We start from the raw sequence: 27,421 nt of genomic DNA on the forward strand, positions 1-27,421 counted from the left end.
ACTGCTTTTGGTGTCTCAGTTTCCTACTCTAATTCCCTCATTGTTGACTGATTTAATTTGAGTAAACTCCATTGCCCTTGTTTTGCTTTTGTTGGTTTTGATCTTATAACGTCTTGCAAGACAATCCATTGCAATGTCAGAGAGAGAGAGAGAGAGAGAGAGAGAGAGAGAGAGATAGAGATAGAGATAGAGATAGAGAGAGAGAGAGAGAGAGAGAGAGAGAGAAGGGGGAGGGGGGGGGGGGGGGAAGCAGACATCTACACTGCCATGGTAACAGGTGATGAATGCCTATTAAGGAAGGTATGTAGGATGAGAGGAAAGTAGTGTAGCTGCAGGGGATTTAGAAGGAGGGGTTTGACAACAGTTGCCTGACTGAGGAAACTGTGGTTCAGAAAGGGGAAAAAGGAGACTACAGTGTCTGGACAAGAGAGGGTCATTTACAAGGGTGTGGAAGGACAGGTAGAAGGAGGTTGACGGCAAAAGAACAGAGAGGGGTGGGCACGGGTTGGAACTGATGGCAATAGGTAACTGGGATTGTCTGGATTGACAGATCGTGTTTTTGGTAGCTCACAGATGCTGGTGGATGACAGGGAGAGAAAACAAATGGCGTAGGTATTAAAGTAGTTCTTTAAATAATTGTTGCACTCCATCTTCAGCAACCGGGTGGACAAGCATTATGTTCACAACAGTTTGATTTTGGCCATTCATGTGGACACCCAAATGATTAGTTGCTTGTTTCAGCATCTACAGGATGATTCAAAAAATGTTTACAAATGACATGGCACATTAGGCATACACCAAGAATCAGTAATTGTATAGGAACTGGGGGTTGCAAATCCCACGAGAGGAAGTTGCTATACAAAAACAGGTGGAGCACAAGGAGACCATCACCATTCGTGTGTGGAGGGAGGTGTTGGGAGTAACATGGCTAGCTACAGGTACTGTGAATTGGCTGAGATGCATTTGATTTATGGTGCAGTCAAATGTAATGGACAAGAAATCGTGCATCATGCAATTGCATCATGTGAAATATCCCAATAGAAAGGCTTTGTGCCACTCATTATTTGGCACCTTGCATCACCGATTGTGTGAAACCAGCTCATTCCAAGTGCACAAACCGGTTGCTGGTGGCCAATGAACAATATGTTCACAGTTGTCACCAAAGAAAGTGTTCTCGAAAGGTTGCAGCATACACCATCAACAAGTATACAAGGTGTATTCCATGCTACTAATATCCCCCAGCCCTCTGTCTGGTGCATTGTAAATGACAAAGGACAGCAGCTGGGGGACTACAACAAGCGCATGGGATTTCCGTGGTGGCTTCTGCAGGAATCGGCTGCAGACCGAAGCTTCACAGTGAGTGTCTTCTTCACCAATGAGGCTGTGTTCTCACTCAAGGGTGTGATGAACATTCACAACCTGCATACGTATGTGAATATGAAACGACATGCTACCCATACCCATGCCTCACAATACAAATTTACCTTTAACGTGTGGGCTTGCATCATTGGAGACTGTTTATTTGGCCCATACATTCTCCCGATCAACTTGATGGTTGCACTTATTTTGTATTCTTGCAAGAGGTTGTGCCAGACATGCTGAACAATGTTCCCATGCCTATTCATCACCAAATTTGATTTCAGCAGGTTGAGGCCCCATTCATTTCAGCAAAGTGAGGGCACATCTACAGGCAACCTTTCCTGGCCTCTGGATTGGTCACAGTGAGACAGTCGCATGGCCACCACGATCACCCAATCTGTGGGGGCAACTGTTCAGTGCAGCATCAACGTCAGGCATGTCTTGATGCGTCTGGACAAAACTTTGAGAATCTCCTATAGTGGACATCCATTTGTAACATTTGACCATTTAGTAGCCCTGGGTGGCCTTTGCAACTCCCTGATCTTTGTTGTATGCTTGATGTGCCATGACAGTTTATAAACATTTTATTGAATCTGCTTGTATATTCTGCAAGCCACAATAAGGTGTGTGCAGGGGCACATGGTTTACTAGAACTACATTACCACTTTCTTGTTCAATTTCAGTTATAGTATTCTGGAAGGAAAGAAAAAAAATTTTTCTGTTTGTACATACACTTCTATGACGGTTGGAACTTAAATAGCAGCAACTATTTATTCACAACCAATATAAAAGAATTAAATGTTTGCACCCGTTACTGTCCTTCATAGTACTAGCCAACAGTATTGTGTAGAACCTGTTGCCAGCGATGTGGAAGTCATAGTATACCGTTAGCAGAGGCTGCTCTGTTGATGGTGTGAATGGAGCAGTCGAAATCTATGGTGATTCTCGTATAGGACTGTGATGGTGGTATCCTAATGCATTATGTTCCTCCACGGCAGATCATCAATGCACAGTATTACTGTTTGTTTTTGGAACATCACCTGTGACCAGCTTTGCAAAAGAAGCAGCGACACTTTCTGCGCAACCCACCCATCGGTTTGCATGACAATGCGCAGGCGTATACAGTGCAAGCTGTGGCTGCTCTGTTCGGTCGATGGGACTGGGAAGTCCTGTACCATCCACCGTAATCCCTGGACTTAAGTCTTTGTTGACTTTGATTTGATTCCAAAGATGAAGGAACCACTTTATGTCATTCGCTTCAGAACTGTTCCAGAGATTCGACAGGCAGTAGACCGCTCCATTCACACAATAAACAGAACAGGCTCTGCTAACGGTACACCCTCCATGTCGCTGGCAACAGGTTCTACACAACTTTGAAGGACAGTAGCAGGTGCAAATGTGTAACTCTTTTGTATCAGTTATGAATAAATAGTTGCCACTATTTAAGTTCCAACCCTTGTATAATTTTATTCTAGCAGCTGTTAGGTGAGATAAAAGTTGAAGTATAATGTCTCCTGGGTCATATTAAAACACAAGTTCTCAGAAGTTGAGCATTTCTGCGATATTCTCACACTGATTAAATAAGAACACAATATATGCAAATTTCTTTGAATCTTCTCTCTCCCATGGCCCATTAATTGAACTTGATCAGGATACTGGATTGGTGAATAATCCTCAAGAATGGTTTGAAATGTGTGTGAATTACACTTACGATTCTACATATAAATCTAAGTATGGGTATTTTTGTATCCTGTTCCTAGTCTTTGTGTTCTCTAAGGAAATTTGTGTATCCTATTCCTAGATCTTTTTACTTTCTAAGGAAATGACTACCTAGTGTACAACTTTCATTGTCTGTTTGGCTATTTTGGTAGATGAGAAACATGGCACCTACCTGTTTTTTTCTATCTACAACTTTTTGTATGCAAAGAATTTACAGGCTGTACTGTGTTTTCAATAATGAGCACTAGTTGAATTTGTATCGTTTCCTACAGAAAAAAAAAATTGAACATTAGTACAAAACAGGTTTTGTAATTCTTCAGCAAACTGATGTCAGTGACATAAGCTCTTAGTCTTGGACATTTGTCTCATGCTCCTTCTCACATACAGGGATTATATGAATTTCTTTCTTTTGTTCTTGTGACCCATGAAAAGACTTAACAAAAATGGGACTAGATATTCCATATATTTGATATAGAATTTAATAAATCTTCCAGCAGGTTGCAAAATATCTTATCATCTCTCGTACCATTTTGTTTTTCCCTGTTGATCGATGATGCTATGAAAGTGTTGTTGTCACAAACCCTTATCTAAGCTAGAAGATTGACATTTTTCAACCTTTCTCTGAATTGTCACACATCATCAATACTTGATGTGGGTAGTTGATAGGAATGTCCAATTGCTGTTTTTGATCCGCTTGTGACAGCTGTCTCACCCACATAAATTTGCAGCTTGACTCTGTGTTAAACTCAGTAGACAGTTCTCAGTTTTTTACGGCAATAAGTACATCTCCATCATGGTTGTCCAACCAATATGTTCAGTATAAATTCCATTTGAATTTTTAGCATTTATTTTTGCTTTCAATCAGATTTTTGTTTCAAGTTTTCTGTACACATCATTCCCAGATTGGTGCACAAAATTAGGTGATGGGTGTGAGTGTACAGTACAGATTTAGTGTGTTAGTGATCCACAAGGGAGAGAAACCAATTGTGGGTTGAGGGATTGCAAACATAAGTGCTGTAGGACCATATTAAGACATTATTTAGATTGGGTGGATGACACGGCAGTGGCTTAAGGTGTGAAGACAAAATTCTGGGTAAAACATGCCCTCTTGCTGGGCAAATTGAATGAAGTTGTATCCTGGCGAAAGATTTGCTACAGCCGTTCGAGGTCTATGCGTTGTGGAGAGTTAAGGGATTGGTTGTTGGTTAATAGCTACAGTAGTTTTTTGGGAATAAAGAAGAGCAATGGAATTCTCCTGCACTTTGCCTCAAGTTTGGAGGTCGTTAGCATTGTTAATCCACATTAGCTGAGAGCTGTCCAACCTGTCCTGCCTCCCAACACTTTCCTATACTCTCGTTTCATCTGTACACCTTTCCTTCCTCATTGCTGCTACACTCCCTCCCCCAATCTGTGGACTGTAGGGGTGATGCAAATGGTGGCTTGTTAGGTGTGTGTGTGTGTGTGTGTGTGTGTGTGTGTGTGTGTGTGTGTGTGTGTGTGTGTGTGTGTGTGTGTGCGCACATTGGTGGGGGGAGGGTAGATTTCTACATGGATACTGGGAGAAGAATGAAACCTGCAACTATCTCAAAGTTTTGTGTGACTGTGCTCACACAGAATTCAGTCTATGGGCTAGCTTAGTGTGACTTGATGCATTACATACATATGTGTATTTTCTCCTGACATGTAGATTATATCACATCCTCCTGTTACAGGTCCTATCTGTGAAGGCAAGACTCCTGACGCTGATGCATAAAGATGGATCCATTGAAACGAGGATCAGGTACTGTTATTCTAAAGCTTTCAAGTTCTTTCTTTGTTCATTGTTGTCCTGTCTCTGCCTGTGTTGTCCATCTGTTTATTTCCCTGTTCTGTTTTCAGGTTTACTTTTCTTTCCTATTCTACAGATATTTCATTCATCTTTCTCTAACCACTTTTCTCTAAGATCCTAACTAACTACACTCTTTAATAAATTTGATCTCATGAATGATGAGTGGAAAGAAGGGAAGTTCTGGTAAAATAACATTGGGCATGTTGAAGGGTATGTATTCTAGGAAAAGAATTTGAAAGCTATCCTCACCAAAATAAAAGCACTTTCAACTGGTCAAAGTTTTAAATGGCAAACAAATTAATTATCATATTTTTTCCTAGGGAAATCCATTACAACATCTGTTCCATCATTTGCAATTCGATTTCATGCCGATGATGAAGAATTGGAAGAAATCTATCCTAGCGAAGATGTGGATGATGATTCAGAAAAGAAGGGTAATGATTGAGCAATTGATTAAGTATATTTGCTTAGGCTATTGTTTAATGTTGATTTGTGGTATTCTTATGCCAGATAATGTTAAGATAATAAATATCTTTGTCAATGAAAATTCCTATTGACTGGTCAGAGTCAAGATTTTTTAAATTCACCATTGATGCTTAAAGTATGATAGTTTGAATCATTAATTACTTTGTGGATTATAATAGTGTGTTTACATGAAAATTCTTAAATTTGATGGCTAGTTTCACATAAATATCATTAAAATATGATGGCATTCTTAATTAAAAAAGTTATTAATTTGTTGAAAACTTGTTCAAGTAACTATAACTCTAAAAATGTTAAAGAATGAGAACAAAGTAGATTTTAGTATTTTATTAGAAGAAATGGACATGTTGATTTGTGTCTGTTACTGGAATTTGTTCATCTCTTCAAGTATCATTATGTGGTACGCATCTTGACATTGTGTTTGTTGATGCTCCCTTTAGTGTAAAATGTGCTTAATTTGATTTTAACATACACACACAAACAGATACAGACTAGTTTTATGTACAGTGTATATTTGTGTCCTGAGATTAGTGCATCCAAAAGGGAAGGATATAGTTGAGAGTTTAGCTTCTCAAATCTTAAAGGAGTTGAATCAAAATTCACAGTACAGTCACATTAATGTGAACACCTATCAAAAGCCTGAATAGTCACCTTTTGCAACATGGATGTGCAGGAAGAGAGTCATAGGTTCCAGATGTGGAGCCATGCTGACTCCAGTGCTGACGTCTACTGTGCTACGTTTCTCAGTTGAGGAACAGCCCAGTTGAGTTGCTCCCACAGGTTCTTGATTGGGTTTAAATCCAGGGTATTTGGTGGCCTGGGGAATACGTGAATTCATCCTGGTGCTCATTGTACCATGCACATACACTGCGAGCTGTGTGACACATTGCATTATCCTGTTGGTAGATGCCATTTGTTGAGGATAAAAGAGACTGCATGTAGGGATGAACATAGTCCCCAAGGATAGATACATTTTTGTGTTGATTCATTGTGCCTCTGAGAATGACAAGATCACTTAGGGACTGCCACAAGAACATTCCGCAGACCATAGTGTTTTCTCCTCCAGCCTGGACCGTTCCAATAACTGTTGCAGAACTGCACAGGCCAATGACTATCTGTCAGATGGAGCATAAAATGTAGTTCATCTGAAAAGCCTTCCTGTCGCCACTCAGTGGACATCCATTCATGGTATTAGCAGGCAAATTCCTGCCTTTGTCACCAATGAACAGCAGTCAGTACAGGTGCATGAACCAGGCCCTTGCTGCAGAGATCTATATGGAGCAATGTTTGCTGAATGGTTGTTGTGGAGATGCTGTTAGTAGCTCCCCGGTTCATCTGGGTGGTTAGCTGCTCAACAGTTGCAAGTCTATTCGTCCATACACATCTCTGTAGCCATCATTCACCCCTGTCAGCTACAGGCTGTGGTGGACCACTGTTGCCTTGGTGACAGTTTTGGGTAGCACCATTTGCCAAGTACAGTATACTTTAACCAAGACAGCATGAGAACCATTTCCAAACTTAGCCATTTCGGAAATGCTTCTACCTCTGGCCAAAAGGCCAAAAGCCAATGCTCATTCCCCTTCGGACATCATATAAATCGCTCCATTTCGACATTACTGCACTGTTTTCCGAGACCCCCCCCCCCCCCTCCCCGGACATGCTTTATATAGCATCCTCTGGTAGTGCAGCCACCTGCCATCTATGAGTGATTATTTCATATTGATGACAAACATAGCTTGCGGTCACACTAATGGACTGGACCGTTATTTCTTTTTTATAATAAAAGCAGAAGTTTGAAACTATCAGTATCTACAACTTGATAAATTAAAAGAGTGTCTTCCATAGTATTAAACTTGGATATTATTTGGACTAGTTTTTTCTGTTCTGAAGAAGGGGGAAACATAAAAAAGAAAATTTTCTCATTGGATTCCGCTGTAAGCATCAAAATGTAAATTGGCTTGGCCACAAATGGCACCACAAGTGGCAGATGAATCACAGTCCAGTGATTGTGAGATGAGTTGCACATTAAACCAATCATGCTGTGCAATTTGTATAACCACACAGGTTTGGCATTCAACATTTGTGGCACTATTAGTTGAGTAATCCCATCCACCATGGCAAGGTCATTCCACATTGGATGGGAAAATTGAGTTTTTAATTGTCCTGAGGCCAAAAACCACTTAAAAAGAAAGAATGAGATCAATTTTAACCATCCTGAGGCCAAAAACTGCATAAAAAGAAACAATAACATTAGTTTCCCATTGTCCTCAGGTCAAAAGCGGTATAAAAAGCAACAATGAAATTAGACACAGGACATTTTCAGTATGATGACCACCATTTTCTGCCACAAGCTGAAATTAAGAAACTGTGTGTCACTCTACAGATCATAGTGTCTTGAGGGTTTATGTTCATAATGTGTTGCACAATGCGTGCCTTCAGTTCAGCTACATTTGTAATCAGAGCACTGAACACAGCATTGTTCAGATAACCCGACAACCAGAAGTCCCACGGATTAAGATCAGTGTTCTGGACATCCTGGTTGTATGGAAATGATGGCTGTGATGGCTGATAATTCTAGTGTTTCGATAATGCCTCTGTGGCATGTGCTTCACTGACTGTGCAACATGAGGTGGAACACCATGTTGCCTACCCACACATCCTCACTGTTGAAGGGTTGGAATGACATCAGTGTGCAAAACACTCTAATAGCATTCACCAGTGATGGTACAGGTAACAGGATACACAGGACCCATCTCCTCGAAAAAATATGGTCCAAGATAGATGATACCATCAACACACACAACAGAGTTACCTTTGCAGAATGAAGGAGAACTAGTTGATATGAGAGTGGTTTTTCTGTTGCCCATATTCTGATATTCTGTGTACTGATGTGTCCTCAGAGATGGAAAGGGCTTATCTGTCCACAAAATGTTCCTTGGCCATTCACTGTCCTCTTTCATGCAAGCAAGAAGTTCTAGAGCAACTGTTTGTCTTACTGCCAGGTCAGCATGGGGAAAATCCTGAACATGGGTAACTTTGGATGGATAGCAATGCGGGATGTTTCATAGAATTTTATGCACCATGCTCACAGGAATGACCAGAGTTTAAGCAATTCTATGTGCACTGCATGTTTGCACACAACCACTCGACCCCTCTCGCAGTGCTGTGGCCCCCATCTTCTGCTGATGTCAGATCACTTGTTCTCCTCCTTCAGTCACATTGGACTTCAAAGGAATCTGTCTTTTTTAATTTTGTAATAATTTTTTCCAAACCCTTGACAGACAGTGACCAGTGCCTTTTTCTGTACCCTTCAGTATCTGGAACTTCTGCAAAGCTACTGGCACACAGTCACTTTTCTTGTAAAAGAGCTTTACCAGCAGTGCATGATCATCCATTGAGGCAGTCATGCCAAGTATCTGAGATGCAAACCAAGGAACAGTCATTCGCATGATAATCCAACAGTTTTATTGTTTTCCTTTTTAACTCCTTCAGTTATCATAAAATAAATATCCGTATTGTATCAACATTAGAGAGAAATGTATTAGTTGGGAGCTAATTCTTTGTTATGTGAGTCTAGTGTCTCCTGCATTACCTGGTGTAACTCAATGGTGTTTTGATGTGCCTTACTTTGTGATCTGTTATCTAAATAACACACATCCAAGTGAAATACTGCATAGCCAGATATTTTAAAAGGAATGGACATAATTATTACTCAGTCTCACAGAAATATTCCTGATGATACTAAACAGAAAAAGTCTATTAGGAAACTGAATGCAACAAGCATTCTGTCCACCACAGGTTGTGGCTCTGAGTAAACCTCCAGTCACTACTCACTTTAACTCTAAATATAATATTATTGACTCGTGTGTGTGTGTGTGTGTGTGTGTGTGTGTGTGTGTGTGTGTGTGTGTGTGGGAGGGGGGGGGGGGAGTGATGTAGATAGTACATTGTCAGACATATTTCATGTCCAATGTAAATTATATATAAAGGTTCTCTTGCAGTTTGCTGTTCGTCATAATCTTCTTCATGCATTAGGCCCTTGGAAATGTTTCAGACTTCAAACCTTATCTTGCAGTCTTCTCTTTGGTATGCCTACTCTGCAGAGCCCTCTAGGCTTATATACTGTCTGATTGTTTTATCCAGACACCCCTGTGTAATGTGAAATTGATCACTAGGTGTCACAAGAGCCAGACACAATAGTATAAAAGGAGGCAGTAAGTATTGTAAGCAGTAAAAGCAAAATGGGTCAGTGACTTTGAACATGGAGCAGTCATTGGATATCACATGAGTAACAGATTCATCAGGGACACTGAAACCCACCTGAAACTGCCAAAGTCAGCTGTTGGTGATGTGATTGTCAGCTGAAAATTCAAAGAAACATTGAAGCTCAACCAAGACCAGGCAGAACTCATGTCCTGACGGACAGGGACCATTGAGCACTGTGGAGGGTGCTTGTAAAAAGTAACTTGAAATCAGCAGAAGGAATCACACAAGAGTCCCAAAGCACTAAAAGCACAATAACTGTGTGTAGGGAGTTAAAAAGAATAAGGTACAGTGATTGAGCAACTCCTTGTGAGCCATATATTTCTGTTTTGTGTTAAACAGCACTTGAGGTGGTGTAAAGAGCAATGCTGCTGTGGACAGTGGATGACTGGAAATGGGCGATTTGGAGTGATGAGTCATGCTATATCCTGTGGAAGTCTGATGGAAGGATGTGGATGTGCTGAACGTTATGTACTGTCGTGCGTAGTGCCAATAGTGAAATATGTAAGAGCAGGTGACAACCTCGATATTCCAAAAAAAATTATTCGTCATTTGAAGAAGCGCTTTCTTGTGAGGGAGACAGAAAAGAGAGTGACAGAATCTGTTCGTTTGCAACCTTGATTACGTGCCAGTTGAACTACAGTTGGAGCTCACTAATTTGTAAGAAAATGACTTGACGCTGACACTGAAAGACGAGCCTATCCCTGGCTCGAGATGTTGCAGTTTGGACAAAATTTGTCATTCCTGCGGTTCCTATGGGGGAGAGACTGGATCTTACCATTCTTGTTGATTTGTGCTTGTTGGTGGAGCCTGAGAAAGACACATTCTGATGGGGGATTAGTAAAACTGAATCCCTCAGCAGGTCAGGCCAATGTGTGGTTGGTCTGTGATGAGGTTGTTGGCCCAGTCCTCGGAGGAGCCGGTTGAGGGAGTGTCCCGCTTCCTCATAGAACTTCTTGGCAATGGCGCGAAATCTGTCTCGGAGAGGCATCTATAAAAGAGGGGCCCAACTTGCATAAATGACTTACGCATAAAAAGAAGCACAGAGATGTAAAACCTGTTGAATTTACTGTTGTTAGCATGATGCTGAGTTTCTGAAACTGAAGAAATTTGTCACTGGTATGGCATCAGTGTTTGGAACAGTTGATGTCCATGAGCAAAAATTTTCAGAAATGCAGTACGTTAACTGACCGCATTGAATGAGATTGACTGATGAACATTTGACAGCAATTATCTTGCATGGATGCAGCAATATGAAACATGACAATGATGATATCTTGAAACTCAAAAGTCAGTTTTACAAATCTCACTAATGTTATTTGCTGCTTAGTTTGTGGAATTCAAGATACACACACTAGGTTTGCTGTCATTATCGTTTTGCTAATGTTGCCTTCTTTGATAACTTTTTTTAGTAAATAAATATGTTTGTTGCCCTTGTTTTTCGTGCATTGCATGCCACTCACTGATGATTAACATGGAGTGCTGAATTTAGTTTTTATGCCTTTTTCCCCGAGCTTTCATTGTGGCTTGCAAGTACTGTACAGAATTATGATATGGCCCCCACTGGTCATTTTGTCAGTTATCCAGCCCACAGTGAGACAAGTTTGGTAAATTCTGAGTTAGAACATCAACTTTCCTCCATACTCCAGTGTCCAACATCACTGTCTTCTCTAATTTGGGTCTTGTGGAAGAATGGGATACCATGCCTCCATATACATTCAGACTCCTCTTTGAAAGAGCCCCCAGCAGAGTTCAAGCCCTTATAAAGGTGACGGGTGAATACACCCCATATTAATATTCACTAATGGGTGTCCAGATACTTTTGATCAGATGGTGTACATGTAAAACATTCATCACTCATTCATTCTATATGTCATCTCCAATATCGACCACATTTTAAGATTTTGACATATAAGCTGTAAATGCTGACTGTCATTCATATGTCTTCATTCTTCTTCCTGCCTCTTTTTGTCACTCCCACAACTTATGGAATAAATCACATTTCAGAAGTATGGATTCTAATTTCAATCTTGTTAATTGAGGACACATGCTTCAGCCCTGTTTAAACCAACTGGTACCACTGTAAGTCTCATAGAACTTCAGCATTGCCTCCTTACTTCGATTCTTAGTGTTCTATTTATAGTGCTGTACATTCGTTTAGGTTTTTGATATTCTTTCCAATATTGAGCTCATCAGAAGATGAGAGTGTGCTACCAAGGAAAGTAAGCTGGCTGACATATTTAATGGTTTTAGTATTAATAACTACTGAACAACAGACTTGAGACTATAAAATACCGTGTATTATGTTTAATGCAGCAACATTTCAAAATTATGCTGTATACCGTATTTACTCGAGTCTAAGCCCCACTTTTTTCCAGTTTTTGTAATCCAAGAAACCTCCTGCGGCTTAGAATCGAGTGCAAAATAAGCAGAAGTTCTGAAAAATGTTGGTAGGTGCCACCACAACTAACTTCTGCTGTCGAATATATGTAACACTATACAGGCCTGCTTTGCAGGCACAAAGATAAATACTGGCGCCAAAACCTCTCCGTATGCCCACGAAGGTTCCTAGCTGGAAAAAAAAAAAAGACACATTCTTGAGTAGATATGATGTCATAAACAATGAGACGCCACCACGGGAAAATACCCAGATTCATGCATCTACTATTTGAGAATGAGAGCACTTAGCGACTAGCTACAAACGTTACATACAATTTCAAACCTTTTCGAAAATTTTTCTCACTGACACCCCCCACAAAATAATGAAAGGTAAAAAGGTTGTCGCTTACTACATTTTCTCAGTACATACCGTAAATCTGCCGCAGTAGGCATGACGTTTTAATGAATTATTTCATTACTATTAACTCTAATTGCAACATATTTTGCATACAGTATCCACATATATCAGTAAATGCACTGGCAAATTTATGTCTCTACACGACATATAATTCGGGAGATATGACGTGGTAAACATCGAGATGAGTGAAAAAGTGCTGCGTCAGGGATGACATTTTGTTCTATTATTTCTTCACTACTAACACTATTCGCAACACATTTCGCAAACGTGTTAAAAAAAGTATATAAAACCACGGGCGTATTCCTAAAAAACATTGTGCTAAAATTTTTAATCGGTCAACAACTTTCCGAGATTTCTTCCGTTGCGAAGCACGGGCGTACAGCTAGTGTTTAATAAATATCTTAACTGCAGCAATGAAGTATGCTTATCGCAAGGAAAGGAAACAGTCTGAAATAGAAATAAAATTTATGACGCAATGAATGGCAGATTGTTTTTCGTATGTATTCGAGATGTCATACTTCTGTAAAAACATTTAAAGCCATGTGGTCCACCGCTTTCACTGTCACTGTGTTCCGTTTTTGTGTTTGATTAAAATAGAACAGAAATACAATTTACAACAAACTAATAGTATTTTGTTTTTGTTATTTATTCAAGCTGTGATGTTTTGTAAAAACATTTCACACCATGTGATCAATCGCTTTCACTGTCACTGTCTTCCGTTTGTGTGTCTGCGTCTTCCTCACTTACATCTCATGTGGCTGTGTTGATGATAATTTCGTCCAAGCAATTTCGATGACACCATCACATGCCCAATATTCTTCTTCTGTTTCTTTAACTTTCTTGCAATATCCCTTCCAATCATTGGCAGTAACCGACTGGAAAGCTGCGTCCACAAGATTCAGCATGTTTGTGGCAGCCAAGTCCCCTGATATGTTGTGCTCCCTAACATGCCTTTTTATCTTCGCCCATGCTAATTCTATTGCGTTTAAGTCGCAGTTGTAAGGTGGCGAGTGAACGACCTGGTGGCCTTTGGTTTCAGCCAGCAGGTTTACAGCAAAAGACTTCTCAGCTGGCTTATTCGCTAGTACTTTTGCATACAGCTCGTCCTTACTCATACTCTCATCACAGGGGATATTTCTACGTTGCAGCCACTCCAGCATTCGCACTTTCGTGTCAAACTTCTTTGGAGTTCTTTCTGTTTGCCTGTTATGGTAAGTAAGCGGAAGTTCTGAAAAATGTTGGTAGGTGCCGCCACAACTAACTTCTGCCATCGAATATATGTAGCACTACACAGGCATGCTTTGCAGGCACAAAGATAAATACTGGTGCCAAAACCTCTGTGTCAGTAAATTAAAAAAAAAAGGGTGGAAGATGAGCTTTTTTCTCTGCCCCGAGTTTCGACCACTGCATTTTCATACATTATCCAATACAAATTTCGTACTGTTCATCTTCGAATGTAGCAGCATTTCAATGTACTACGAAAATCCGACTGGCAAGACTGTTTGGTATGTTTGTCAATATGGGAAACTCTACATTCTGAATTTTTTCCTACCTGTGAGAAGAGATGGTTGCTAATAGGAACTTTTATGAATTGTGAATCACATGCAGTATTCTCTTCACCGTAAGAATAATACGAATATAAACATTTTGTCATGTATTCTTTCGTGTTTGCAGATATCTAATTTAAATCCTGTCTGCCTAATAAACTACGAAACTAGAGTGGGACAACAGCAAATGCGTAAGAATAAACATATCATGTCATGTTTATATTCGTATTAGTCTTATGCCTAATTGCGATACAGTCAGAAATGAAGCACGGCAATTGAATAGATTTTTAAATCTAAGATGACTCTGATTTCGGTGCAGAATGTAATGTACTAAAAGAGGCGTCTGCAAAGATTTTCAAACGGAGAAAAATTTTCGCTAAACTCTCGTTCAGAACATCTTCTATCATACTCAGTCTATTATTTGGTTCTTGTTGATCATTATCAAAGAAAGCAGCAGTGTAAGTAACAACAAATAGCAGTCTCTTGCCATTGTTTCGCAAATGAGACGATTCCTCTCTTTTTTTTTTTTTAAATTGTAAGTGGCGGTACCATGCACAAAAGCAAGCCATGCGGCAAGCGGCGACAGGCCGTAAACACTCATTATCAGAAAGTGACAAACAATGCATGGCACAATACAGTAATGCATTTTCAGCTTAGAGTGACATAAACACCCATAACAAAGAGAACGGCACTTATCAGATCAAAGAAAAATAAGCAATCAATTCAAACCAGACGAAGCACGTGAAAAAGGAAGGGTACCCGTATAAATATGGACGGAGCGCCTGACGCATATGTTGTAGGTAATTTTCAGAGGAGGCATTTAGTAAAGTTTCACAGGATGTCTTATTACAAGCTCCACTAACAAAAATATAAGTTTCCCAGTCAATTGTTGGATGATTAAAGTCTCCAACAATGATTACAGTATGACTGGGGAGCTTACGTACAAGTGAACTGAAGTTTTCTCTAAAGTTTTTGTTACATCAGGAGATGAGTCTGGTTGGTGGTAGAAGGATCCAGTTATCATTTTATGCCCACCCCTGATACTGAGTCTTGCCCAAACAAACTCACATGCAGCTTCAATATCTATGTCTGTGGATTTGAGTTTTTTTGTCTATTGTGACAAATACACTACCTCCATTTTCCATTTGCTTATCCTTTCGATATACACTTAAATTTTCCTAAAAAATCACACTGCTATCAGTTTCAGTTTCAAACAGCTTTCTGTACTTAGTATTGTGTGACCTTCACTGCTTTTCATTAGTGCTTCAAGCTCTGACACTCTGTTACAAATGCTTCAGCAGTTTACCATTAGAATTTTAATACTCTCACCCCGTGGGAGGCATTTCTTTCGATCTTACACTGATACTTCTGGGTTTCCTATAGCCATCATTGTCTGGATTGGATGGAGAGTCACCTAATCTAAAAAACCCTTGTATGCACCCCACATATTGTCAGCTACCTGATTAGCAGCCTCTGATGTGTAGTGCACACCTGACCTATTTAGGACGAGCCTACAGTTCTTAGCCCTATGGCGCAACCTAGCTTGTCACAGAACTTTCGAAGTTTCTGGTTCAGTCCTTCTACTCTATTCAGAACCAAAGGACCACAATCAAGTCTGAGGACAGTGCTGCAAATTGTGAGCTTCGTTGAAAGTCCACGCGCTAGGCTGGTATTCTCAACCTTCTCTGCCAGTCACTGGAATGATCCAAGAATGACTTCGGAGCCCAGATGACAGAAATCCTTTTTCCAACGTGTGTCACAATCTGCAGTTGGTTGCACCCTGTTCCACCAATGGCTGCTGGAATAGCCTCTTCAACATTCTAATTGAGGCCCTTAGGCATATACAGTGAGTGCACCTGTTGTCCTCTCCTGTCCCTTGCTACCATTTCCTGAAGGGGAACCATCATTCGCCGCACATTTGAACTGCCGACAATTAATAGACCCCTACCTTTTTGCGTTTGTCTCCTCCTGACATTGGACAAAACAGGTGTCCCCAAAACAGGTGAAATGAGTCTCACTGGCTCAGTTTCAGTTTGTATAGGACAGCATCTCAAACTTGATGGTTAGGGGGATTGGTATATCATCCTGAGTCCTCCCTGGTCCCCGTCCACCCTGTACATGATGCCTAGATCTACCATTGACACACCACTTTCAGTCAATTGGACGGGTAAAGACAGATACTGTACTTTCTGCAGAGGAGACAGATTCCACAGGAGAGGATAGTACTTCAGGCACCTCCGATACAGGTATCACAGGTACACGACTCCCGGGAGCTCTTCCAAAACACCAATTTGCAGTAGCTGTCAGCTGTTTGACACTAGTCGGGGCAATTTCCAGCTGCTTAAGAATGTCAACCGACTCATCTCTTGTTTGAGAACAGCTTCACAGTGGGGCTGCATTTAGGCTGGTGCAATGTGTTTCAAGGCAGTGAACAAAGGACTTTAAATTAAACCTGCTGATTATCTTTTAATCTGTTGAGCTAAAAAGTTACTAATTCCTTATAAGAACTGAAGCAGATACACAAAACGAGATTTCTATTAAGGCAACAAAAAAATCTGTGACAGAAATTACTACTTTCCCAAAATGTTTGGATGTTAATTTTTGTTGTTAGCAAACTCTAAAACAGAATAAATTTATGATAAATGCAGATCATATATATGGCTACTCCTCTGTAGGGGAAAACTAGATGTAACACAAAATGTTAGTTAGAAAGTCTTCTACAGTAACTAAATGACAAACCCTGATTGCTCGTAGATTATGCGAAGGGCAATGGTAGCTTCCAAAAATTCTCAAAAATGCATGTTTATTTGCATTGATATACAATGTAATTCAGGGATGATGAATACTTTGGCTGAACTGTGAACCACAAACGCTGTTTTTCTACGAATTAAATTATGTATCTGAGACACTTGTACTATTAACTTACAAAAATATAATTTTATAAGTGTTCGAAAATTCTGAAACTAACCTATTTCTCTCGTAATTGGACAATGAAATTAGAGGAAGATAGTTTTGAACAAGGATATGCATACTATCCTTAAAAATTTTATAAGAGCACAATTTCGTTTAAGGCCACAATTGATGATAAAAGTACTAGTTTATTGTGGCACTCGCAGATGTTCAAAATTTCACACTATATCACAGTACAAATGGGTATTAAAACAATGAAAGAAACATTATGCAGAAGAAGCAATGCAAACAGAAAAATATGTGACTACAGAACTGTAAATCAACACACAATCTTGTACAAGCAGTCTCACACAAGAGAAAATTCACAAGTCAGCTTTTATATATAAACGTGCATATCACAGGGATTTTTCACTTAGCTGATTCTGTGCACTTTTCTACAATGGTGTGCCGAAGAACACTGCAGCGTAAATTTAATGTGATCAAAATTGCTAAAATATGGAGCACCAACAAAGCACGTCTTCGGCCTGTTGCAGCTAACAATGCTTTGTCCTGGTGCTTAGCCACAGTGTTGAGGACGTTTCCAGAATGAATTTTTGACTCTGCAGTGGAGTTTGTGCTGATATGAAACTTCCTGGCAGATTAAAACTATATGCCAGACAGGGACTAGAACCTCAGACCTTTGTCTTTTGTGGGTAAGTGCTCTGTTGATGAGCTAGCCAAGCTCATCTCGTGACCCGTAATCACTGCCTTACTTCTGTCAGTGCCTCAGCTACTACCTTGTGAACTTGACAGAATTTCTCCTGTGAAACTTGCAAAGTTCACAGGAGAAGGAGAGGTGCAGGCGGAAGTAAAGCTGTGAGGAGGCTAGTTCAGTTGGTAGAGCACTTGTCGGCAAAAGGAGAAGGTCCCAGGTTCAAGTCTCTGTCTGGCACATAGTTTTAATCTGCCACCAAGTTTCAGTGTATTAGAACCTTTGAACATGAGTTACATGTGATTACAGAGTACGAGAGAGGAGGGAGGGAGAGACAGAGTGAGTGAGTAGAATGAAAATGGTTTCAGGTAAAACTGAACATTCTTGTATTCCTGTCAAGGCTAAGAGAGTTTCAATAGTAAGTTACCAAACATCTTGAATAAATGCAGCTATTTGGGATGAGGAGAATGACCTTTGCATGTTATTTATCTGTGAGACTTGTACTGAACGTTTTTCAGTGGCATCTCAAACTTCCAAATTACCATGAATACAGTGATGAGCTAGTGGTCACAGATGTGTGTGTGACAGTTTCGTACCAAAGAATCCCTGATGCACTTATTCTTTGATGTAATAGATTCGTGGTTTGAGGTATTAATTGGTTCAAATAGTGATACCAACTCATACACGTTTGGAAACATCTCACAGCTCAGTAATAACCTCATGGTAGCAATGAAATATTAAAACAGCAGTTCCTTCACATCACAGGAGAACCATAAAAATACAATGAAGCTACTGCAGCAAGAAGTATATAACTGTAATGAAGTTCGGGTGTGGGGGCGGGGGGCAGGTAAACATTTACATTATTTGTACTTCATGTAATTTCACCTTTATTATAATGAATTACCATGATCTGTGTATTGTTTCAATATTCTTGATTATATAAATCATTTGGCAGCATACTGAGGGACTTTAGCCCAAAACTTGCTACCTGAAATAATAGGAATTTCTGAGGTTCTTCAGGTACGTAATTGTCACAAAATGACTTTGAGGTGTCAGATACTGAATACACTAACAACTGTGAAGTACAGTAATTAGTACAAGTCGTTGATAGTCATTTTGTGAGGTTCCTTCTTATTCTTCTCTTTGTGCTGAGAATTACTCCTCTCCTTTGCGAGTGATGGATAGTTTTATCATTAGCATTATTTGGTGATCAATTGAGTGAAGTTCATTAAGTGCCCTGGATTGAGATGCTTTGAGATACTTTATCAAAAAGTATTATTGAATTATGTAACAAAATTATGCCATGTAATTCTAATGAATCTTCATCTTTCATTAATACTTCGGTATGGGATGATATTCCCTACTAGCAAATAGTTGTTTAATATTCTTCTGACATGCGACTGTAAAATACAGTACACTACATGGCTTTCTTTTAAATATTTCCTCCGCCCAAGTGTTCATGATTCGCCACATCTGAAGAATCCGCATTAACTACTGCCACATTGGTGCATGCTAAAATATGAGCAACTGTAAAACTCATTGTTGAGTCCACAGATGCTTAACCACACGTTGTCGCACCTCACTGAGGTTGTACATGTGTATGAAGTTCTCATACAGTTCTTAAATATAAGAACTGTTAAATATTTGAATATTTGTCGTGATAGGTTAAGTAAAAGTTTGACTTGTGCAGAACACATTTATAAATATATGTTGGCTGGTCTCAAACATATCCCCTCATATTGCCAACAACAGAGTGCCTGCTGTTTGCTCTCAGACCCCCTCCTGCACCTCTTGCCTGACATCACATCCTTCAGCTTCAGAGAGTGTGTTCATTACACCAGTGCAATTTAAAGTATATCCTTGACCATAAATATAACTATTTATAATAATCATGTCGGGGATGTGACTTATATTGTCATAATACCCCAAAATTTTGTAACGAATAATATGAATTGCAGAATTATGTATAAAAGGTGCTGCTGTCCACAATATAACTAATATTGCAACAAAAGACCAAATAGAATGTTCAGTAGTGTTCAGAGGGAACAAATTGAAACAAACAACAACAACAACAGTAATAGTAATAATAATAATAATAATAATAATAATAATAATATGTTGAAGGCATTTAACAACTAAACAACCAAAGCATAAATAATAGTAAAATTTCAGTTTATAACTATTTGTAAAACATTCATGAAAGATATCTGATGACCTTGTTAGCATTAGTGTCATACCAATAGTTTTAGCTTGTGGCCTAAACTAAGTATGCTGTCCAATAAAACTAATGTTTAAAGACTCTTGTCAATGAAAATGGCACATAAAATCAGTTTGAATGAAAAGTATTTCTATAGGATATCAAATAAATTATATTTTTCCTTGACATTTGCATGTTTATAACTTTCTATTTAGTTTTCAGAACAATTATAACAAGAATAAATATTCCGTCAAAACAAATAAATTTTACAAGAAAAGCTCTGGTTGAAAGAATGATGAAAAAAGCTTTTCAGATTCCAATTTGTGAAGTACTCATCACACATTCCTGTGGAACAAGTTCACTTTAAATTTTCATAGAAGCACTTTTTCCACACCCACTTAACTCTATCTACAGATCTTGGATATACTGCCATAACTGTGTGTTGTCTTGCTACGTAGCATCAGGGCTGAACCTCATCTGTAAAATCGTGCCCTGGCTCAGAACAGTTTCAATTTTCAAGACATACAAATGAGCCCAAATCAGCATCCAATCTACTACTCTCACTCATCACATTCTTGTGTCACATTGACCCTAACATAAAAATGAAAATAAGCTGCCGCATTCAGTTGAACTACTGTACAAAAAAAGAAAAAAGAAATTGAAATTATGTAGACATTACAAAAAATTTAAATTTGTAAAACTGAATACTCAGGTGAATATCTTGGCACAGGATGTGATTGCCAGAATGATGCAAATGTTGATATATGTACAAGGGCATTCTGAAAATAGGTTTGTTTTATTCGGGATTCCAATACAACATGTTATTCCCCACTCCTCTGACTACAAAACCCTATTTTCCAACATAATCTCCATGTGATGCCCTCACGCTACCTTCCTGGGGGTGCCTGTATTGCCTGTATGCTCGCATTTTGCCACACTACTGGTCAACATCAGAGCGACTGTCTTGCTACATCAATAACCTCCCCATCAGCCACTTACTGCTCCCTGTGGAGTACATCCTTCATTGGGCCAAACAGATGGAAGTCAGAAGGTACAAGATCTGGGCTGTAGGGAGGATGAAGTTTTGTGAGCTCTTCTTGGTTAACCCAACTACTATCGACCGTCTGTCAGACTGATACTAATTTTTGTGTCAAGATATTTCTCACACCCCTGCAAAGCCAAATGTACTCTTCCATGTACCTTCCTATTGGCTGTCAAGCATTCTTGCATTGTTGCTGCTCTTTGTTTCGTAATTATTAGCCTTGAGAGGTCTCACAGACTTACCATAGTGTTTGCGTGCCGCATTTTTATTGCATGCTACTGTTTCTCCATGGTGGGGAAAGCTGGGCCTTCTGTGCAAAGTGTGTTATGAGACAGATGTCTTCACTTGCAAAATGAGCCTCAGACACCGAAAGAAGAATTCAAAAATTGAAAAATGTGCACCTTTTGCCCTCCTCGTCTGAAGAGGAAAACAAGGTATCCATGTCAACAGCGTGGTGTTCCGATTTATTTGGAGTGTTCCAGGAAGGTCTGCGTGAAGTGTTTGCAGGTGGAAATTGACTAAAGTATGATTCAGTGGCACATGAGAACAAGTATTTAGTTTTTACTTGTAATTTTAGAAGTGAAATGGTGGCAAAGTTTCTCCATTCATAGATTTATGGACTGAAATATTCGCTCTACATTGCAAAGTGCATCGTAAACTGAAAGCTGACTTCGCACACAATTTATCGTAAGTCATGTCAGATTTTTCCACCTAGTTATATTGCCAATTTGTAATATAATCCCTCTGATGAAAATCTATGTGTGAGTAGAGAGCTAACTATTTGCTGTTATTTTCGTAACTCATAAAATAAAAATATACTCCAGATTTCGCTTTGTTTTAATTGTCGAAGTGTTTAAAATACCGCAGTGTTTAAAAAAAATCAAATTTCTACAAAAGCCACCTCTAGGAAGTGTAATGAATGACTGGAAGTCAAGAAACTATATATATTCAGCAAAATTCTGGTTTGATATATAAATCAGAAAAATGCGGTCTGTGAGACCCCTCCATAGTAATTGTGTTCCTGTGAATGACCATAATAGTTAAGGATTAAGCAAACTTGTGTGAAGCCTTTGTTGTCATGGAGAAGGAGAAGTTCATTTGCATTTTTGTGGCAATGAACATGCTAAAGTTGATTTTTCAATTTACTGAGGTAGTAGAGTGCACTTCTGAGTTGATCATTGCACCATGAGGGAAGGCGTCAAACAGACTGTCACCATGACTTTACCACCTGAGGGTGCAGGAGGGCGACCATGAGGTTTCATGTTTGTTTTGTGTGAGACTAGTCAGTGTGTTTTAATAAGTGTGTTCTGCACAAGTCAAACTTTTATTCAAACCGTCATGACATATCTTCAGATACTTTTAAAAACTGTATGAGAACATCATAATATGGGGGGCTGTCCAGGATTCGTCTTACAAAATCACAAGCAAAACCTTGTGTCATGATTTAGATAATGAGTGAAGTCGGAGCAGCATACAGAGCAAATTCAAGAGCATTGTTTTGAAGCCTAAATGACTTGGGGAAGTGATATTGCAAACATCAGAAGCCACAGTGGTTTGGCGAGGGTAAACCACCTACATAATCACATGATGTCATCAAGCAGCAGAAACAATCTGTGCAAGGCAGCAGGTAACCTAGCAAGCAGATGCAGTTCACACCAGAAAGAGGGAAACTCAGTGAGCAGCAGGTGTTGTCCATGAGGTAGCAGTGGCAGAGCACACATCAGCTCCATATGTCCTGTGGGAAGATGCAGGACTCCAAAACATAACAACAAATGGCAAAAAGTGAACTTTCCTGTGTAGTGCTGTAATTTTTGGACTTGCAATGGGTTCATCAAGAGTTAAAAGTGAGTAGTTCAGACGTATTTGTGATATCAAAGCAAGCACAGAAGGTGAATCTTCAGATGATGAGATTAGTGTAGGTTGATCTAGTAGCTGTGAAATGAAAGTGGCTAAAGCAAATTTACTACTACAGTCTGTAGTGAAAATTAATGAACAATTAGATGAAATTAAATAGAACATAAAAAATCAAGGAGGTGAAGTTAAGAAAAGCATCCCATCAATGGGAACTATTTTGTGTAAGACAGAAACTGATACTGAAAACTATCTGAAGTTGGAGATAAAAAGTAATGCAAGTTGATACATAAGGTTGAATGGCAAGGTAATGGGCAGGATAGATAGCACATAAGGAGCTGAATGTTCTGTGTTAGAGCAAGGTGAAGGTGAATGTTTGTATCAGTGAAATAATTTGAGTGAATGTGGGAAAGTGAATGTAGCAGGGCATAATGTGCACACTGCTGTAGATCAAAATTAAAAAATATTTCTTTGAAATGTGATGCTCATTTTTGTGTTATTTTTGCTGATGATTCTGTGGTGTCACCGCCAGACACCACACTTGCTAGGTGGTAGCCTTTAAATCGGCCGCGGTCCGGTAGTATACGTCGGACCCGCGTGTCGCCACTATCAGTGATTGCAGACCGAGCGCCGCCATACGGCAGGTCTAGAGACACTTCCTAGCACTCGCCCCAGTTGTACAGCCGACTTTGCTAGCGATGGTTCACTGACAAATTACACTCTCATCTGCAGAGACGATAGTTAGCATAGCCTTCAGCTACGTCATTTGCTACGACCTATCAAGGTGCCATTATCAATTACTATTTATCTTGTGATGCATGTACCGTCAGACCGATGTTTACCAATTATGGATTAAAGTTAAGTATTCCAACAGCTACGTACTTTATTTGCTAGACTCAAATCCTTTAACTGTTCCAGACCTCACACCAGCCTGCGTGAGCTTAAACGCGTGCCTTTTGGCTTCACCTCCTAGTGGCTTGGCTGTCTTGCCAAGTCACAACAGATTCTATATGTGTAATCAATAAAAAGAAAGGTAATGAAATTGTCAAAGGCAGAGTAGACAGCAGTGCAAATAAAGATGCAGCTGATTTTTTTGATAATGTAGAAAGTGTTAACGGGGCAGAAGTCTTCCTAGTAGTGAAATTAGATGCAATGGCTGAGAAGAAAGTACATGACACTGTAGAATCAATGACGTTATTATCGAATGTATGTGTCATTGGGAAATAGGTAAGGCCATTGAGGCTGCTGAACTGATGGAAATTGGTAATTTTTATGACATGGTTAAGAGTTTGCAGGAAGAGGATGATTCCAAAGTGGTGTGGGGATACCTGGATATCCGATAATAATAATTAGAGGAACTACAAAATATTTGGCTATCTCTGCCTGAAAATATATTTCAATTACTGAAAAACCAAAAAACTTCAAGTTTTCCAAGGAGTTATACAAAGTTAATGACAGCAGATCATGCAAGGAGACCATAACAGATTGAAGGTGATTTGGAAATAGAGTCACTAGACGAGTAATGAAACCAGCAAACAAAGTCAGTTGCTTATAAATACATCTTTTCAAGAAATTCACTATGAATTGTTAATGGAAAGAAAAGGGCTGTAGAAAGGAACAAAAAGTGTAATGAGAATGTAAAATAGACTAAATTTGACACTGAGACCAAGTTTTAACTAGACCTAAAGAAAGTTATATGTATCTTTAAGGTTATGAAAGTTATGTAAATGGCTGTGTGTGCGATGAAGTGCCAGAGTGTGGTTAGTGTGTGCATGAATAATGGTTAACAATTTTTAATTATTTATACTTGTGTGGCTGATCTTTTTATTGAAGAATTTTGGGCAAAAGCATTTATTGTTTTCATATGTTAAAGGTAATGATTAATTGTTTATTCTGGAGTTATGTCAAAGGTATGGTGACAAGTGGGAGTATAATAAGAAGTATATGTGAGATGAGTCATGAGATATGGTGGGTACTACTTGTGTGGATGGTGTATATATAAAATTCGTTAGTTGCCGTGTATACTAAGTACTGTCAAGTTATATGGGAGGTATAAGTTTACCACCTGAACAGTTCTGGTTGTTTCAATAAATACAATGAGTTTTTGTTCCAAGTGTTTGTTTAAATAATAATATATCTCTTTATATTTGTTCAGATACAAACTCGATAAATTATGAGGGGTGTTCAATATGTAATACGACACTTTTTTTTCCTGTAACTCTTCAGGCTTTCTCAGCGAGATCTTGACATGTGGAATAATTGGGTCTACTGCCAGATGTTTGTGTCGCTCTGGCACAATATTTCGGCCACGTAACTTTTTGCCTTCTTCAGGTGCTACCTGAGACTGCCGTATTGGAGGATCTTGTCCAGTATTTATGCCCAGAAGGCGCTGGGTGCTCTTCGCCATCTGCGCCCGCCTGGCGCTGCTTGTAAGGTGTTGTCTCTTCTCCGGTGCTCCCTCAGAGGTCTGTGCCCGACTTGGTCACCATCTGTGGCAGCTATCTGAGGCCCGTCCTCTGTTGGGTGTTCCGTTCGTGATCCGCGCCTGCCTGGTGCTGCTCCTGAGGTTTTGGCCCCACCCTGGTGCTCCCACGGATGTCCGCACCCGGCTCGTCCACCATCTGTGGTCATGGCAGCTGTTTAGGGCCAGACTCGCGTTTGGCGTTCCATTCGTGGTCCGCGTCCGCTTGTCGCTGCTCCTAAGGTGTTCGCACTTCCCTGGTGCTCCGACGGATGTCCGCACCTGCCTTGTCCACCATCTGCAGTTGTGGCAGCTCTCTGAGACCCGTCCTTTGTCGTGCACTCCGTTCGCAGTCCGCACCCGCCTGGTGCTGCTCCTGAGGTGTTGGCACTTCCCTGGTGCTCTGATGGTCGTCCGCACCCGGCTCGTCCATCATCTGCGGTCTTGGCGGCTGTCAGAGGCCCCTCCCACGTCAGGAGTTGCGTTCGCGGTCCACGCCCGCGCAGCGCCAGGCGGGCACGGACGGCGAAGAGAGCACCCAGCGCCCTCTGGGCATAAATACTGGACAAGATCCTCCAATACGGTAGTCTCAGGTAGCACCTGAAGAAGGCAACAAGTTACATGGCCGAAATATTGTGCCAGAGCGACACAAACATCCGGAGGTAGACCTGATTATTCCACTTGTCACTTTTTTTCCTCGTAGCCAATTAAGCCTGAAAATATGTGAAATTTACTGTGGGACATCATAGAATATTCTCGCTTCAGCCCTTATAGTTTCACGAAGTTCCAATACGCGGGAGTGCTATACACAGACTTTAAAATGGTATCTGTAACAGAGATGCATTCCAAGCAGAATGCTCTCAGTGTGTTTCTTTTGGTGGAATACCAGCTTCGGAGGGTGCTTTCATGATGTTATTGCAATTTAAAATGTTTGAAAACATTATCAGCGATCTTATAGTAATATAATAATTAAAAAGCAGTCTTGAATACAAATTTCTTTTAATTTAAGTGACCGGTTTCAACCCTTAACAATCATCTTCAAATTCCAGAATGGCAGGTGGACTTCAATGAAGCAGGCTGTGCTGATCCACGATGCTAAACTGACTGCAGTGTCAGTGTGAGCAGTCAGTTCAGCATCGTGGATCGACGCAGCCTGCTCCATGGAAGTCCACCCGCCATTCTGGGATCTGAAGATGATCCTTAAGGATTGAAACCGGTCACTCCAATTAAAAGAAATTTGAAATCAAGTCTGTTTTTTAATTATTATATCATTCCAATTAAAATAAATATCTTTGGCCCCATACTTAGCTATATATTGTGTGTAAATGGAGACTGTAACTCTTATTGTCTCATGCTCTCATATCAATTGAAATGCAGCTATGATGACATAACAATTTCCAGCCTGTGACCAGTTTTCAGTGGTTATTTTTATCCTTTTAACACAAAAAAGTTGATTAATGCTATTGCCCCAGTGCATAAATTATCAGCAGTTTAGAAATTATAGAGATAGAGAATTCTTCCTACCACTTGCACTTGAAAATTTTGAACCTTTTTTAAAATTTGCGCACTCATCATAGTCATTTTTCTTTTAATTTTGATAGAAACTTGAGTTTTTACAATAATAAATATTATGTTATAGTTTATGTCATAAGCATTCAAGAAATTTAATTCTTAAATATTTCATTGTACCCAAAATAAATTGCATTAATGTTCCCTATGAATCTGTCATTCAGTGGAAGCTACACTGTGTGATCAAAAGTATCCGGACACCCTCAAAAACATATGTTTTTCATATTAGGTGCATTGTGCTGCCACCTACTGCCAGGTACTCCATATCAGCGACCTCAGTACTCATTAGATATCGTGAGAGAGCAGAATAGGGTGCTCTGGGGAACTCACTTACTTTGAACATGGTCAGGTGATTGGGTGTTACTTGTGTCATACGTCTGCACACGAGATTTCCACACTCCTGAACATCCCTAGGTCCACTGTTTCCAATATGGTAGTGAAGTGTAAATGCAAAGAGACACTTACAGCACAAAAGCATACAGCCCAACCTTGTCTGTTGACTGACAGAGACTGACTGACAGAGACTGCTGACAGTTGAAGAGGGTTGTAATGTGTAATAGGCAGACATCTGTCCAGACCATCACACAGGAATTCCAAACTGCATCAGGGTCCACTGCAAGTACTATGACAGTTAGGCGGAAGATGAGAAAACTTGGATTTCATGGTAGAGCAGCTGCTCATAAGCCACAAATCACGCTGGTAAA

General features: G+C 39.8%; 1 protein-coding gene across 4 annotated transcripts in view; it reads left to right on the forward strand.

Annotated features, from left to right (window-relative positions):
• LOC126416283 (testis-expressed protein 2) overlaps window positions 1-27,421 on the forward strand; it is a 301,194-nt gene that overhangs the window by 65,987 nt on the left and 207,786 nt on the right. For 3 of the 4 annotated variants that reach the window (XM_050083932.1, XM_050083930.1, XM_050083933.1), the window contains exons 2-3: window positions 4,791-4,858; window positions 5,227-5,340. In XM_050083932.1, coding sequence (XP_049939889.1) covers window positions 4,834-4,858; window positions 5,227-5,340 — 139 coding nt within the window. In that variant the 5' untranslated portion in view covers window positions 4,791-4,833. Of the gene's footprint in view, window positions 1-4,790; window positions 4,859-4,956; window positions 5,117-5,226; window positions 5,341-27,421 lie in introns of all 4 variants that reach the window. The other variant, XM_050083929.1, reaches the window with a different exon arrangement.

The sequence above is a fragment of the Schistocerca serialis genome, chromosome 8 (genome assembly GCF_023864345.2).
Source record: "Schistocerca serialis cubense isolate TAMUIC-IGC-003099 chromosome 8, iqSchSeri2.2, whole genome shotgun sequence".
In the NCBI taxonomy this organism is placed as follows: Eukaryota; Metazoa; Arthropoda; class Insecta; order Orthoptera; family Acrididae; genus Schistocerca; species Schistocerca serialis.